Source organism: Doryrhamphus excisus, chromosome 17 (assembly GCF_030265055.1).
Source record: "Doryrhamphus excisus isolate RoL2022-K1 chromosome 17, RoL_Dexc_1.0, whole genome shotgun sequence".
Classification (NCBI taxonomy): Eukaryota; Metazoa; Chordata; class Actinopteri; order Syngnathiformes; family Syngnathidae; genus Doryrhamphus; species Doryrhamphus excisus.
In genome coordinates this window covers 133,421-150,446 of record NC_080482.1, presented here as the reverse complement: position 1 = coordinate 150,446, position 17,026 = coordinate 133,421, and the positions used below count along the sequence as shown (strand labels likewise).

Sequence of the window (17,026 nt, the reverse complement as noted above, 5' to 3'; positions counted from 1 at the left end):
TGAAAGCAACTTGTATCAGACTGATGATAGACACTAGTATGGAAAAAGGAATGGAGGATACAATCCTTATGACGGCACGGTGGAGGTATTGGGCTCCTAATGCTGTTTATTACATCCAAACTAATGCTAGGACTATACACATAGTATACACTATACTATACACTATACACACTATACACACTATACACACGGTGCAGATGACTCTAATATTCTGATAGCAGCCCACAGAGGGTGTTTATTTCTTACTTACTTACCATCTTAACACTTGAGCTCGCACTGCAGTATCATTTGTCATATTGAATACTTGTCAAGTGCCACCCACTTTTCCATCCATCTGTTTTTTTATCCTCACTGGGAAGGGTGTAGTATGCTGGAGCCGATCCCAGCTGACTTTGTACACCCTGGACTGGTGGCTCATATAGACCAACAACCATTCCCCCCACATAAATACCTATGGACAATTTGGAGTGGCCAATGAAGCTAACATGTTTTTGGAATGGGGGAGGAAACCGGAGTACCCGGAGAAAAGCCACGCATACACGAGGAGAACATGGAAACGGGGAGAAGACCCACCTTACAAACAATGTACAAGGATGAGCCCATTCAAGAAACAATACCAGCAGTTGATGTTTGCTAAATACAAGAATGAAGAGTCTTGGACCAGTCATGATGTGCTATATATATCACTATATTGATGGTTACTATGGTAACCATTATGTCATTATATGGTTATATCACCATATACTTCAGTATGTGTCAAAAATACAAATAAAAATTAAATCAGAAAGGCAGGAAGTGAACAAATGTAACAGTTATAGATTGTAAAGTAAGGGGGGGTACAATAAGCTTTGCTTCTTCCTACTCCTTTTGGACATGTGGAACTGTGAATTGGTTATGTGATGCACTCAATTGTAACTTGATGCATGTTCAAATCAAATGAAACCATTACCATTACCGATGTATGCTTACAATGTATAACATAGCAAATGTATGCTTTATGTATTCTGTTTATTTGTACTTTGAACAAGAAGTATCACTTACAAAACGTGTGTAGAATATCTGAGAGCACTCTCCGCTTTTATTTCCATCCTGGGACAACAGGTGTCGTCACAAGATGGAACAAGTATTGTCAGTCCAATATAAACTTCCGGTATGTGTTTTATTTTGGAAGGTGTTTTCGGAAGTTTTGTCCACCTTCATTAATCCAGCTCAGGCTGTCTCGGACTTCAATTGAGTGAGGAGTGGGAGGAAGCCGGGCTTGTGGGCTGGTCTGACTTTCCCCGGGACCTTCTCTTGGAGGACCAATGTGTTTTAGTCTCACAAAATAGTAAATGTGTCCTTAGAAAGGAAAGAAAAAGCGAGTGACCCGGAACGTCGAGGAACAAGAGTGTAGGATGGACGAGAGCGCGGTCAACGGGTTTAAAACTACTGGCTCTCAGTGGCTGCTGCCGGTCAGCGAACATTTGGGATTTCCTCTGGACCAGGTAAGACGAGTCAGCACATTATTATCTCACTAAAAGGTCCAGCACTTTCCATTGAGCAGGTCCACCACGCTCGTTTCGTACCTCCCATAGAGTGACTGATCACTTAACCCCACCCGCTCGCCTTACGTGGGTGTGAAAAACAAAGCATGTGTAATAAACTGATGAGGTGACAGATGCTGTGCTAAACTGTGACCAAGTCCATCCATCCATCCATCCATCCATCCATCCAGCCATGTTCTTGTCCTCACCAGATGGATGGATCCTATTGGGGGAATTAGACTTTGGTAATGATGTCATGGGTTAAATATCTCCCCTGCCTTGGTAGCTTAGCTGTTCCACATGTGAAAGACAAGGCAACATAACCATAATACACCATAATACAGAATCAGTGGTGGTACTTATATTTGCAAATAGCAGAATATTCCTGCAACACCAGCAACGTGTTTATACGCCACAGGTGAACTTTCTGGCATGTCAGCTGTTTGCTCTGGCGGCCGCCTTCTGGTTCCGTCTGTACCTGAGTCCTCGCCATAGCAATCCCCTGGTGAGGCATGCCGTGGCCACCCTACTTGGCATGGCCTTCCTCATCTTCTGCTTTGGATGGTACGTATGAGGACGTCCACACTGCACTCATGGTATGTGAAGTTGTACTTTCCACAACGTTTGGCTACGGAACCTTACAAAGGATTCTTGGTGGGCCTTTCTGACACCAGGCCACTTCCACGGGCCTTTAAGCCCACAGAGTAAACTAGGGTACGCATGTGCTTGTCAATATGATCACGCTTTCTTGTGGTTGAGGAGGCAGCGCGGTCGACATGTTGCTCTATTGTGTTCACGTGTCCTTCTCTACAGGTATTCCGCCCTCATCGTGATTGTGGTGCTAGGAAACTACGTCATCATAATCCAGGATGACGTAAGCAATGTACACAGGTAAGAACATTAGATGAGATTGTCCATCCATCCATTAGATGCATAGTCCAGGTTTCTTCCACTGTCAGCTTTTGAAGAATGTCTGACTTTCCGACACTTTCACGACTTTCACATTATGAAGCAGGGTAGGTGGACAACACAGCAAGCTAAATCATGTAGCCCAAAGAACTGAAACCACTCTCGGGACTGGGCCGGTTTACTTAACGTCATGTCTAAAATGCTCTATATGGAAAAAGACAGCAGCTCAGATCTGGAATGTCTAAGTCAGAGAATCAGGATTGACAGGTGAATAGAGTTCTTTTGTGTCCAACAGGCCAAGGTCTCTAGACCAGACTGACCAGTCTGCCTGGCAACAAGCTGACAGAGAGTGATGAAGCAAAAGCAGCAAACGTTATGATAGTGCTAGCGCTACGTCTGTCCTATTCAGGTCAAACTTGTCCGTCAGGCTCAGCCATTGGTGGAGCTGATGGCCACGACACCAAATGGTAGCTTATTCACTCAGTGTACTGCATTGTTTGAATCCCATGAAGACAGTGGGACGTGTGTATACTTGGGTGCCGCCTTTGTCTTGGCCTTCATACACCAAACAAAAGAGACGATTAGATTGAAATGTACACTTCCGGCTATAATTGGAGATCATATACTATTTAGGAATGACAGCAATTTTATCCTCATTTCAAGTTCATAGCAGCTGAGCCGCTCATATTTGCTAAATGAGACAGTGGAAGCATTTTCTGACCCTTTCCCGAGTGGAGGGATGTGCGTGGAGGTAGAGGTGACTGCAGGCGTTGTGTTGTTGGGTAATTCAGGTGGAGCTGTGGAAACTGTCATCATGTCTTTGCACAGGCCCAGTGATTCAAGAAACATCCACAGCTCACTCCAAATGAGCCATCATAGAATATTGTAGAAAGTCCATCATTACAGTAACCGGGTACTCTTAGTACATGTAGGCATATGTAGGCATATTTGTTCACTTGAGACCACATTTTGTTGTACGTGGCGCATTTTAGCCACAATCCTTATGTGAAACGTGAAAAGACATTCCTTTCCCTTTTCTGTGCATTCTAACGAAAGAGAATGACTTAATATGAGCTAGCTGACAATGCACATCATTGGGACCAATTTTCCTTTCAGGCCAGCAGAGAAGGGTTTGCTGGCCCTGACCTCCAACCACCGGGCACATCAGTGTGTTTAATTTGTTTAATGACAAATGCGCGACTCTCGACCACGACCCTGGTGTGGATAAGCGGTAGAAAAGGAATGAATGATAATATTTAATGGCCACTCTACACTGGAAAAAAGGTTAAGGACCCCTTATCTAGTTGGCCTTGCCCATGTTGACCTCATTAACACAATAAATAGACAAATGATTCCCAGTTGCCGTTGGAGCTTGCACATGAACACCTTCCTTTTCCCTCCAAGGAATTCCATGGTGATCGCAATGGGATACCTGACCATGTGCCAAGTGAGCAGAGTGTTCATCTTTAACTACGGAATCCTGTCCACTGACTTCTCCGGGTGAGGAAGCCACACCTTTGCCATGAGAGGCTGTTAGTCATTCCACTTTGCGAGCGTGGAATGATGTGTTATCGGTTAACTTTCCTACAATGTGCTCTACCGGCTCACAGCGTCACCAGCGCCACGGCCTTGGGTAAACACAGCACCGCTGATGAAGAGCAGCAGTGTACGTGGAATACTACTTACTTGCATAAGACGGAAAACCAGTGATAGTAGGAGGGAGCGTCATGTCTCAGGGCATGGCAAGTCACCCGTGTTTTTAGCATGAAATAAATCAAACACGTTTAGTGCTACGGTGTAAGTCCTAGGTGCTAGCACGAGTACTACCCAACCAGCGTGCGTTGGCTGAGATGACATGGATAAATGAACAATGGCCACTTCACTTCACTGTCTCCATTGAGCTCAGCCTGGAGGTGAGAGAGGAGCTGATGCACGCCAACAGCACTTCCTCCATCTTGGATCACTTGGGATCGTCTTAGCCCTTCAGCAACATTAGCTTCCTTGATTTCTTCTTTCCTCGCCAGCATGGGACCTGCACTTGATGCAGACCTCCTGGCCAGATTGGACTTTCTTTACGGCAACTTTCTTTGGCCCCATGGCGGGTCATCAAGCAGTCACACAATAGAAATGCATGGAGAGGACTCAGCAACGCCAAGCCACTGGGTTTTGAGGAACGATATAAAACGGGGCAAACGTGGAATATTGTACGATAACCAAAAGAGCCCAAATTTGGGTGACAATGTTCATGGAAGACTGAAGCGTACCTAAACTAGGGCGTTGGAAAACCGAGGTTTGACTGTACTTGGACGTGGATCCGTATGCTACTGAATGAAGCAATATTTGATTTCCTGCCCAGCCCGCTGATGATTGTGACCCAGAAGATGACCACACTAGCCTTCCAGCTCCACGACGGTAAGAACGCCACATGGCCAAAAGCCCCGCCTACGCACAATGGGGGTTTATGGAATGTTCAAAAGTTCTCCTTTTTCCAGGTATGTGTAAGAAAGCCGAACAACTCACCGCAGAACAGAAGCGACGATCCATAAAGTAAGTTTGGACACGTTTAGCATGCTAGCAGTGATCACATGATCATGTTTAGAGGACAGGAAGAGTCACACCGCTTTTATTACAAAGCCAGCCTTTCCTGAGACTGGGATTGTGGAATTAGAGAAGGATGCTCATTGTCCGCCCACTAAGTTGCTTGGCAGTGGAATGTTGGAAAGCAGCATTCCGCACCGTGCCATCGCTTACTCAGCTTTTCCTCACCCCTTCCTCACCCCTTCCTCACCCCTTCCTCACCCCTTCTTATGGCGGGCATCCAAGCCTTTTACATACAGTACATAGAATTGTACCAGTTCTATGTTTCTATGTTCTATGTTTGTGTCCGCCCAAAGCAATGAGTGTGTGGACAACACATTGGCAGGGAATCAAACGTATCACCAGGTAAGTAACGCCATCCGTATTTCAGTCAAATCAATGATGATCAGAAGTCTGGAGACCGTGGACATCAACCAGTTCATATATTTATATCATTTACAATACATATACACTGGTAGTATAGCAGTGTAGCAGTGTATTTAGTGTAGTACATTTGTAGTACATGTCATTTGGAGGTGTCATGAGACCATACACGAGACAAGATTACTTTTAAGTACAATGGAAAAAGTGTAAATATTGGACAGCACATCTCCTGTACTGCGTGCTTCCGGTGCCGCCTCCAAAGACGGGATGCAGGGCTCACTCCGTGCATGCCGTTGTGCTATGGAAGGGCGGCACCGAGGAGCTGAAAGCAATGCAGCGTGCTGGCTTCCTGCCTTTGGTAGGCGGGACATGAGGAAAACATGCAAGCACAGCCTGCCAAATGATGGAGGGGTTTTTTGGAATGATAAATCCAGTCACTCCTCATTTGTTGAAACATTCTTTCATTCCCAATCTCTGGTGAAAGATCATCTTAACTTTTCTTTTCGATCCAGTGTGGTGATTGGTGATTGGCTACAGGACGCAGACCAAATGGGATGACAAACATAAAGTTAAATAAAGTTATTGATTGAATTGATACCGTGTCCTCCCAGCACTCGCTTTCTTGTCTGCCGGGATGGTTGCTTCTTAAAAATGAATCATTGTCTTTGTCCCTTCAGCCAAGACGAGCAAGGACAAGGAGATCCGGCCATGGTGACTAGCTTGTTCACGTACGCTCCATGTCGCCATCTTGCATGGGAAGGATTGCATGATAGATGGAATATGATCCACACATGGATGCATTCCCAACGACAATAAACACCATGCTGCACTCCTGACTTCCATAGGACGTGATTGGCTATTATTTACTGTAAATATCGTTAGCCAACATCATCATCATCGTCATCATCATGTATTTGTAGGAGTATTCTCACATTTACTGTATCATATTCAAATGTGTACTTTTATGGAAGTTGAAATTGTCCCCTGTCCTTGCTTCTTCATCCAGATTTTAGCGGGCTGGGGGTCCCACGGTCACGGGTCTTGGTTTTTTCTGTCTCTCGCAGTGTGAGGCCTTCGCTGGTTGAATATCTGAGTTACAACCTCAACTTCCTGAGCGTGTTGGTGGGCCCGTGTAGTAACTACGACGACTACATCCACTTCATCCACGGACGCCACATCAGCAGCAGGCTCGGGCAACATGGCCCCCGTAACGGCTACCATCGAGTTCCAGACCCGTCCCCTCTGGTAAACCCCCGTTTTCATCAAGAGCATACTGTATGTAGTATTCAGTATTCAGTATGTAGTACAACACAATATGGAAGAACAAGAAGCAGTACATTTTCATCTCGGACCAACAAATGTCTTATTTTTAGGCCAACTAAAACTTTTCATGTGAAAAGTTAGGAATTTGGATCACGGCTGCACGGTGCTAAAGTGGTTAGCGTTCAATTCCACCCTCGGCCGCCTCTGTGTGGAGTTAGCATGTTCTCCTCGTGCACCCCCCCCCCCCCCCCCCCATTCCAAAAACATGCTGCCACCAGTCCAGGACAGCTGGGATAGGCTCCGCCCCCCCCCCCCAGTGAGGATAAGCGGCATAGAAGATGGATGATGTTCGCCCGTGACAGTATCTTCAGCCTCCAAACACAGTAGTTGTGAGGTACTGCATTGGTAGTGCATTGGTAGTGCATTGGTAGTGCATTGGTACTGCATTGGTACTGCATTGGTAGTGCATTGGTAGTGCATTGGTAGTGCATTAGTAGTGCATTGGTAGTGCATTGGTAGTGCATTGGTAGTGCATTGGTAGTGCATTGGTAGTGCATTGGTAGTGCATTGGTAGTGCATTGGTAGTGCATTGGTAGTGCAGGTACTGTCCTGCAGTACTCTCCTGCAGTATTATCACATTTTGGAGCTAAGAACACAAATGGATGGGATGTCCTAGCGAAAGGATGGCAGGGTCGCCAGTGGCGAATACGCCGGATCCACTCTTTACATTCATGGCTTTTAGTTGAGGCGTATTTTTGTCATTTAGCAGTTTTTGTATGGCTAGTATTTGATATTGTAGTACTCATGTGGCCGTGCTGGCCCAGGGACCAGCCCCTCATCCCCTGTTGTATCCATCATCTCCACAGAAGGCGATCTGTCAAAAGCTGCTGGTGTGCTGCGGCTGCATGCTCTTCTTCCTCATCGTCACGCCGTCCTTGCCCATAACGCACAACGTGCACCCCGACTTTGTCCGCCACGCCCCCTTCCTCACCCGGCTCACCTACGCTTTCTTTTCCGTTCAAGCCGCCAGGCCCAAGTTCTACTTTGCCTGGACGCTAGGTGAGCAACGTGGGCGTCAGCGTGATGGCGTTAGCTACGCCTTTGCAAGTCATCTGTCTTTCTTTGTGCCGCCAGCCGACGCCGTCCACAACGCCGCCGGTTACGGTTTCTTGGGGGTGGATGAAAATGGGAAGTATTCCTGGAACCTCATCAGTAACCTGAACATCGTGGGGATCGAGGTAGGCCAAATGTCTTCAGCTAATGGCATCCTCATCATCCTCATCATCATCATCATCATCATCATCTGACTGGTCCTTCCCCAGACGGCCACCAGCTTCAAGACGTTCGTAGACAACTGGAACATCCAGACCAGCAACTGGCTCAAAACGTACGCTCCGCCGCCGCTCACTCGCTTTCACTCGCTTTCACTCGCTTTCACTCCTCTGGATGCTTGGATTTCTGCTACTGACTCCGCCCCCTCATCAGGGTCTGCTACGAGCGAGCGCCGCGGCAGCGGTTGGCCTTGACCTTTGTCTTGTCCGCCCTGTGGCACGGCGTTTACCCCGGGTACTACTTCACCTTCATCACCGCCATCCCCGTCACGCTGGCCGCACGAGCTGTGAGTCCGCCAAACGAGACAAACGCCAGAGGAGCTCATCTCACGCATCTTCTTGTCCTTCCTGACCCACAAGGCACGCAGGTCTCTCCGCCGCTACTTCCTGGGATCTGGAGCGTCAAAGCTGGGTTACGACGTTTTGACCTGGGCCGCCACCCAGCTAGCCGTCTGCTACACCGTCACGCCTTTTCTACTCTTGGCCGCAGAACCCAGCATGACCTTCTACAGGTACCTTCATCCACCATCATCATCAGCAGCAGGCATGTGGAAGTTCAGGTTGATGACAATTGATCATATTCATATTATTATTTATTATTGGTGGTATATTAGTTATTATTGGTGGTATATTATATATATTGGTGGTATAGTATTTATTATTGGTGGTATATTATATATATTGGTGGTATATTATATATATTGGTGGTATAGTATTTATTATTGGTGGTATAGTATTTATTATTGGTGGTATATTAGTTATTATTGGTGGTATAGTATTTATTATTGGTGGTATAGTATTTATTATTGGTGGTATATTATATATATTGGTGGTATAGTATTTATTATTGGTGGTATAGTATTTATTATTGGTGGTATATTATATATATTGGTGGTATAGTATTTATTATTGGTGGTATATTATATATATTGGTGGTATAGTATTTATTATTGGTGGTATATTATATATATTGGTGGTATATTATATATATTGGTGGTATAGTATTTATTATTGGTGGTATATTATATATATTGGTGGTATATTATATATATTGGTGGTATAGTATTTATTATTGGTGGTATATTATATATATTGGTGGTATATTATATATATTGGTGGTATAGTATTTATTATTGGTGGTATATTATATATATTGGTGGTATAGTATTTATTATTGGTGGTATATTATATATATTGGTGGTATAGTATTTATTATTGGTGGTATAGTATTTATTATTGGTGGTATAGTATTTATTATTGGTGGTATATTATATATATTGGTGGTATAGTATTTATTATTGGTGGCATATTATATATATTGGTGGTATAGTATTTATTATTGGTGGTATATTATATATATTGGTGGTATAGTATTTATTATTGGTGGTATATTATATATATTGGTGGTATAGTATTTATTATTGGTGGTATATTAGTTATTATTGGTGGCATATTATATATATTGGTGGTATAGTATTTATTATTGGTGGTATATTATATATATTGGTGGTATAGTATTTATTATTGGTGGTATATTATATATATTGGTGGTATAGTATTTATTATTGGTGGTATATTATATATATTGGTGGTATAGTATTTATTATTGGTGGTATATTATATATATTGGTGGTATAGTATTTATTATTGGTGGTATATTATATATATTGGTGGTATAGTATTTATTATTGGTGGTATATTATATATATTGGTGGTATAGTATTTATTATTGGTGGTATATTATATATATTGGTGGTATAGTATTTATTATTGGTGGTATATTATATATATTGGTGGTATAGTATTTATTATTGGTGGAGGTTTTTATTATTTCTTTTGTCACTATTTTCTTTCCCTTTGTGGCTTATCCGGGTTTCCCACAGGCCTGCAATCTATGTGTGGCACTGACTTGTCTAATTTGCAAAACCCTGAAGGTGTGACATCGGCGGTGGACACGTGTGCATGCACCTTATAACACATATAATAAAAATAATAATAATAAAAAGTGGATGATTCCATCAAGACATTGTAGTCGCACTAGAACCTGGACTTGATGGTACGGCATCTTATCACGTTCTAATTGGTCTTCATGTTGGCTGATGTTGTGCTTCCATGGGAAGCTTTACAATGGCCGTCTACTGCGCCGTTGCTGTCAGAGCGCACGTATCTTATTGCAGAAAAGGCTCTCACCAAAGTGGTGCGAGCCCCGTTATTAATGGGAAAACATTCCTGGATGCGTTACGGCACGCACTGGAAGCTGACGCATCTGCTGTCCTCCAGGTCCATGTACTTTCACGTGCACGTCATCAGCTTGGTGGCCGTTATTGTCCTGCGTCCCAAACGCAAAAGCAAAGCTGGAAAAACCACAGACTCCCAGTCAGCGTCACGCCCCCCCCGGTGTCTTCCTCTTCACTGTAACAACAATGAAGAAAGAAACTGAGGTCTCCTGCACGACGCCCAGACCAAGGAACGGTCCCTACAAGGCTTCCAGCCAGGTAATACACGGAGAGTCTTCTTTACATCACCTCCGTGGCTCAAGTAGGACGAGACACGAGGCTCCTTGTCTCGGGGAAGGATTCACGCCAGCATAGTGGGAGTGTGAAGGCGCGCACGCACACACACACACACACACACACACACACAACACAACACAACACAACACAACACAAGACATTATAGCTCAATTATGTGCGTGCACACTTGCTCTTTGTGGCAGACATGACACAAAAAGGTCACCATTGTCACCACAGCCGATGGAGCAGCAACTCCATTAGCCACAGTTGCAACCCACCAAACTCCCCCTACTGACGCCCCCCACCCCCCCGTGGGTGTGCGCCGTCATCTGGTCACTGCTTGCACAGGCTGCATGAATGAAACGCCACCATGACGCAATGTAGACAAATGTTCATGCCCTAAAGGATCATTTAGCTTACCAATGCGTTATTTTTAGATATATTTTTTAAATTCCAGGCTGCAGCCCTGCTACCGACTAGACGATATGAAAAAAGGAACCGCAAAATCACCTTCATTTTGACAAAAACATATCTGTGTGAAGCCTGGATGGATGACAGGTCTTCCATAAAGAGACTAATTCCGGAAGGCCATCAAACTGTCAATCAAAGACACACCACGACAGTCAATGATGTTTAATAAAAGCAGACAAAAAGCAAAAAACAAAAGAGTCATAGCTACATGCTTTCATTAGCATGCGGCAAAACGCCACGATGCTTTCCAAATCTCCTTCAGAGTAGTAGTCGTCATGACAACAAAATATGAACAGCTGTCACCTCAAATATTTGATAGTGTTCTTCCGTCTTTGTCTAAAAATAACGAGACAGCAAATCAACTGGGAATACTGATGATGTTAAATAGAAGTATGAAAAAGCATTTTTAAAAACAACTGATTGTGCTTAGTTCATCTGAATAGTTTGTTCAATCAACGAGTTTAGCAATGAAGCAAGATTCATAATCCATCCTTTTTTTTAACGATGGATTGTAACAAATAAATACACACAATAAGATTTGTCAGTAGCGCATGCATGGTGGAGGTCCAACAAACAATAAACAATAAAGTTACTTAAGTTGTAGTACTCCAACAGAAATAAACACATTGTACAACAAAAGAAGAAGATTTGTGTACTCATATGTTCAACAACATTAATATCCGACACAATCTGCTCATAATCTAAAGGTCAGTTTTCACAGACAGTCCAAAAGCTAATCCTAATATGTGGGGCGCCTTTAGCGACCTTTTAGGGTAAAGTATCAGACTAGGACTTGGCGGGTACCCAATGTAGCGGTCTCGGGTGCTGCCCCTAGGGGGCAGTAGAGACGCCATAGCCGATAAAAGCCGCCTGGTGTCAAATGTCAATGGAATTCCATGACGGCGTTAAGCTGATTTTGTCTCATTTGGTGATCCACAAAGAAGAAGAAGAACCCCAAGCCAAAGACGCTGATCGGTTCCAAAGCACACCTTTCTCCGCCCTTGGGGAGCCGCCATGCCAAGTCACCTGACGTCACACAAACTAAGAGCACACCCCCAGGCTTCACCCGAGTCCAAAGACCAACACTAAAGTGGACTTGGTGTTGCCGGAATTGAACTGGGAGAAGGAGGACCATTGAAACCTGGGAGAAGGAGGACCATTGAGGAGTAATAGTGGAGCCAATAGCAGCAGGCTGATGATGACGCGTCTTCAGGAGATGTCCACGTGCTCCACTTCAATGAAGCACTAATGTGACACCTCCGGTCTTCAGGTGTCTTTTTAAACAATGAGACTTTTTTAGGAGTTGAGGGACATTTTGGTCCATCAATCCAACTCCAAAGAGTCCTGACAGCACACCAAACAGTCCTTCACGGGGTCACTTCCTGCTGCCCTCCAATGTCACAGCTTGTTCTTGTGTCTTCTCCTTTTTGCTCTCCGTCTTACCGTCTTTCTTATCGTCATCGTCCTTGAAAAAGAGAAGGGGGAACATTCCCAGGATGCAGCCGATCCCCACGCCGATGGCTTTGCCCTGCACAGGACACGGGAATCAGGGAACGTGTTGATCCAACCACATGCCGTACATAGATGGCTAACCTGATCATAATAATAATAATAATAAATACCATATTAGATCCTATTTCCTCGCTCCCTTACTCTCCCAACCCGTAAATGGAGTTAGAATCTTCCATTCTGGGTTAAACCATAGCAAAAGTCCAAGAACTTTCCTTATTACTTTCCTGTCACGCTTCCATGAAAAGAAGGCGCATCGATCTGTCGGGAACTTGAAGAGTCAGCCTTTGTCGCGTCTGATGACGCCGCTAATGAAAGCTAATTGCAGCATTGGAAACCCATCAGGTGCAGACAACGCATGGCGAAGACAAAAACACATCAGCGTCGTTCACGGAGCAACGTTAGCGGCTGATTACGTAGCCGGTTAAAGCACCGCTAGGGAACCATCGTTCCAATTTATTTACTCGTGCTTTGGAGTGGTCAAGTGTAATTAAGTGTCTTAATTGACTAAGTGACTTTTTCATCACCTCACACATCATTACAAATAAATATATGATTGACAGCCCGCTGTTGCAAATGTTCACATGCACTGCACACAACCCCGACCCGTAACCTTACCACAGACGGACCAGGCAGGTCCGCCGCTACTTTACTGGGGGTCACCATGACAACAAGAGGGACACTTCTCTTAGCTACGATGCTTTCAGCGATAAGTCTTATCTCGCATATTATCGCCAAACGACCAACCGTGTGACAGCTGACTCTGGTCTGCCACATGTCGGCCTGCTTTGGACTCAAGTCCGGGATCTGCATGCCCAGTCGAGATGCCAGAGCCTCCACGTAACCTGCCAGCCTGGAGACACGCAGGAAGAAAATAAGTCAATAGGATTCGAATGTTGGAAAACATATGCCGTCTTCCATTGGCCACTTTCAGACTCAAAAAATCCTGTACAATAACCGTGCAATAAAGCGTGCAATAAAAAAGCCGTGGCTTGGTCAACATGTATAAAACTTGTATTACCTGTATTACCTTGATTTTGGACTTCTTCATCTGCTCTAAACCTGCCACTTCCCCTTGTGGGACTAAGAAAGGCAAACCTTATCTTATCTTATTTTACAGTCCGCATCGCTGACACACAAATGACAAGATGGAATTGCTACATTGAATTATGTAGGACTCAGCTGCTATTCTTCTCAGCAGAAACGGATGCTCCTTCCTGCACTGATACGTTGTTGACCTTTGATGCCATGAAATAAGAGTGATAAGTGTGATGTAACGCGTCTCCACCATGTGGCGCCAGTCAGCTCGTGGAGCATCATAGTATCCCTTGTGTGTGCCAGCGGTGTTCAGTTGTCCTATTTTCTTATGCTATTATTTTTTACAGTGTTCAGGCTGTGCTGGCAAGCGGGAGATGAATTGGACCACTGAGAAAAGACAACAGCAGCTGAGACGAGGCGGCCAGGCCACGCATACGCACCAATAGCATGCCAACACCTCAACCAGTGTACGCATGCTATTGCCACAGCAGGAAGTGGAGCACCGGAGCCACTTGAGGCTACACAGGCAATCCTTTTAGTAGAATTCCTATTCAATTGAAGGGAGCACGCGGGTTCCATCTAGTCGCCCTTTTGATGAAAAGGCCAAGGACACGATGCCTTTGGAGATGGGGACTGACTTGCTATATGACACGCATTAGCTTGGACGGCTGGGATGAGTCAAGTCAGTCAATGTGTCAGAACATCGAGTGAAAATCTCAGCTAATCTGATCTAATCCATCCATCCATCCATCCATCCATCCATCCATCCATCTACTTCCTATCCAGTGTGCCAACCTCTACAGTGCACCTCACAACACGTCAGTTGAGCTCGTATTAAAGGCTTAATGATGGCTTTTTCTTTGGCTTTGGTGACACTGACTCCAAACAAGGACCAGAGTGTTAAATAGGGACGCCCCAATTCCCATCACATGGGTTAGCTGTACATGTTTAATGTTTATGAGGAGTGCTATCATAGACAATGTCCATTGGAGGACAAGCCATATTTAGTTTCATGACAGTCCGTACGTACCCGATGGACGTCATGTCCACTTCCCTGTGGGACAAAAAGGAGTCCCAAACTACCCTAATTTCCTGTTTGTTTTCAAAAACAAAATGTCACTGTGACCGAAGACGAGAATCCTCGCCAGCTAGCTAGTTGGCGGCAGTTGTTGAAAGCTAGGCGAAGCGTGTAAAGAAAGATGAGAAGTGGAACGCCAGTAGGTTTGATGAAAGACCCGGGCATGGATTGGCGTCGCCCGTGTCTGGCTGGCAAACTGAAGCCTTGGAGGTTTTACAGACTAGTGTTGACTGTCGCGCCAATACGACATGAAGTCATAGTGCCTTCCTGCTCGGCTCAATGCGGGTGTCGGGAACCCTACAGTCAAGTCATGTCGCCGCCGCACGGCCATGGTTTTTATGATGGCCGTTGAATGGCGGCGCCAAAATCAATTGACAGAGCTCATTCATGTTTACTGCAAGAAGTCGAGGTCCTGATGGTCTCCCAAGGGGGGCGTCACAGCTAAGTCTGCCACCCTGGAGTAAAAGGCCAGCCAGTCATTTATGCAAATGTAGGGTGCTAGGAAAGGTTGGGCTATTTGTCACATATCCGACACTCGACTGGGGGGGGGGGGGCTGCATCATTCATCAACGTGAACAACATGGGACCCTGGTAATTAGACTTTATGGGCCTGAGCTCCAAAGAAAATGAATTTCACTGAAATGCACCATTTTCTGTTCTCCCACATAAAACATTCAATTGTTTGACCACACGGGTCCTCATGTCTGACCTGGGTTCACCTCCACAAATCACCCCGAGGGGCTCCAAAGTTGGATGAAGATACAAGCACACAAACGGTGTAGGTGTATCATGCACCACAACACACACCCTCATTGACCACTCATTGTGCTTCTACTGTCACGATTCGGCTTCATTGCTTTAAAGTTCGACCCCAGGATGCAGAGAGCAGGACCAAGTGCAGGTAAATAATATTTATTGTGTGCATTAATAGCAACTCAGGTAGCTGACGGACAAACAATACAATAATCCCACAAAGGGGAGATGCACACACCTGAACTAAATACAAACACAAATTAGGGACAGGTGTGAGTGATTAAGGCAACCAAGGACGACAGGGCAAAACAGGAAGTTAAATACAAAATAAGAGTTCAAAACGGACACCAAAACCTAGGCCGGAAACTCAAACATAAACTGTCACGTGCAAACCCACACAGGGCGTGACATCTACACCATCAGACTCGAAAACAACGTCTGGCCATACGGACGATGACCCCGTCACAGCAGGCTGCTGGATGTGGAATTGGGAACACTGGAACTAATCATTCATTTTCTATTGGGGGTGCTGGAGCCTATCCCAGCTGGACTGGTGGCCAGCCAATCCCAGGGCACATATAGACAAACAACCATTCACACTCACATTCATACCTATGGACAATTTGGAGTGGCCAATCAAGCTAGCATGTTTTTGGAATGGGGGGGGGGGGGGGGTTAAAATAGTTGTTTATTTCAAACTTGTATTGGTACTTGGATTGCATATTTCTTCGCTACCTTTTGAGTGTTAAGCTGCCATGTGATGATTTTAGTGTTGCTTCTAAGGTAACAGACTCTTATCTTTCTTTCTCTTAATTTATTTCAGGCATGAAATGTTACCTTATGTTACATGAATGTACATCACATATATGTACACATATACACTTATATTGCATAACAGTCCTCGTGTGACTTCGGGATTATCTTGTGATTAGGGCTGCCGTTCCCTCCCTGACTCGCTAGCGCTACGTATTTCAACAGGTAACGGAGATGTCATGAGAATAGAACATGGCCCCAAATGAGCCGCACTGCTGTGTAAGATGCAAGTTTCAAAGTAGAAGATTACACACTGGAAAGTATTCTTGTTGTTGGCGGATTATTTGGCTTATTTGACATAATATACAATATGCCAAAATGTTATTTCATTGATGGAGCAAACTTAGTTGTTACAAAAATACAAACGTGGCTGGAATCCTGCTTGGACTCCAGTTGTGCCGTGTACGCACGTGACCTTCCTTTGAGGCGGCGGTCTCCACTGTCCACCATTTTAACCCTCAGCTGGTCCAATGAGGATCGGCTGCTGTACACGACCGTGATGGGTGACACGCAGGAGCAAAATATGATGGAAAAGCACATTGGCGACAAGAACAATCATCTTAATAGAAGAAAGCTAAACCCAAGGCTGCTACGTTGGCATACGTTGGCATAGGTTGGCATAGGTTGGCATACGTTGGCATACGTTGGCATACGTTGACAAGTTGGGGTTTCAGACTGTGATGAAATATTATCATCATGCCAAGGGCAAGAATGACATCAGCACTCGTGGAGCTTTCAAAGGATGCAAAAGTATCAACACGGTTGTCTGAAGTTAGCAGTCAGGTGCTTCAAAAGTGCTTTGTGCCTGGTGTCAGACCTCCAGGCGTCACCCGAACCCTGACGTCTGGAGGCGTGTCTGTGTGT

At 44.9% G+C, this 17,026-nt stretch overlaps 2 protein-coding genes across 3 annotated transcripts in view; one reads left to right on the top strand and one right to left on the bottom strand.

Annotated features, from left to right (window-relative positions):
* Positions 1 to 1,224: 1,224 nt before the first annotated feature.
* On the top strand, positions 1,225 to 14,550 carry mboat1 (membrane bound O-acyltransferase domain containing 1). Its single transcript, XM_058053610.1, has 14 exons — positions 1,225 to 1,484; positions 1,942 to 2,087; positions 2,337 to 2,414; positions 3,837 to 3,932; positions 4,789 to 4,844; positions 4,925 to 4,979; positions 6,458 to 6,638; positions 7,523 to 7,715; positions 7,791 to 7,894; positions 7,979 to 8,043; positions 8,142 to 8,274; positions 8,348 to 8,499; positions 10,268 to 10,482; positions 13,866 to 14,550. Exons 1-13 carry the CDS (start codon positions 1,395 to 1,397, stop codon positions 10,425 to 10,427), a joined length of 1,509 nt encoding a protein of 502 aa, XP_057909593.1. The 5' UTR covers positions 1,225 to 1,394; the 3' UTR covers positions 10,428 to 10,482; positions 13,866 to 14,550.
* Positions 11,100 to 17,026, bottom strand: part of LOC131105468 (transmembrane protein 65-like) — a 19,675-nt gene continuing 13,748 nt past the window's right edge. The window contains exons 8-9 of one of the 2 annotated variants that reach the window (XM_058053611.1): positions 13,228 to 13,333; positions 11,100 to 12,499 (exon numbers count right to left, since the gene is read on the bottom strand). In XM_058053611.1, the coding sequence (XP_057909594.1) occupies positions 12,347 to 12,499; positions 13,228 to 13,333 (259 nt within the window). In that variant the 3' untranslated portion in view covers positions 11,100 to 12,346. Of the gene's footprint in view, positions 12,500 to 13,227; positions 16,647 to 17,026 lie in introns of both variants that reach the window. The other variant, XR_009119940.1, reaches the window with a different exon arrangement.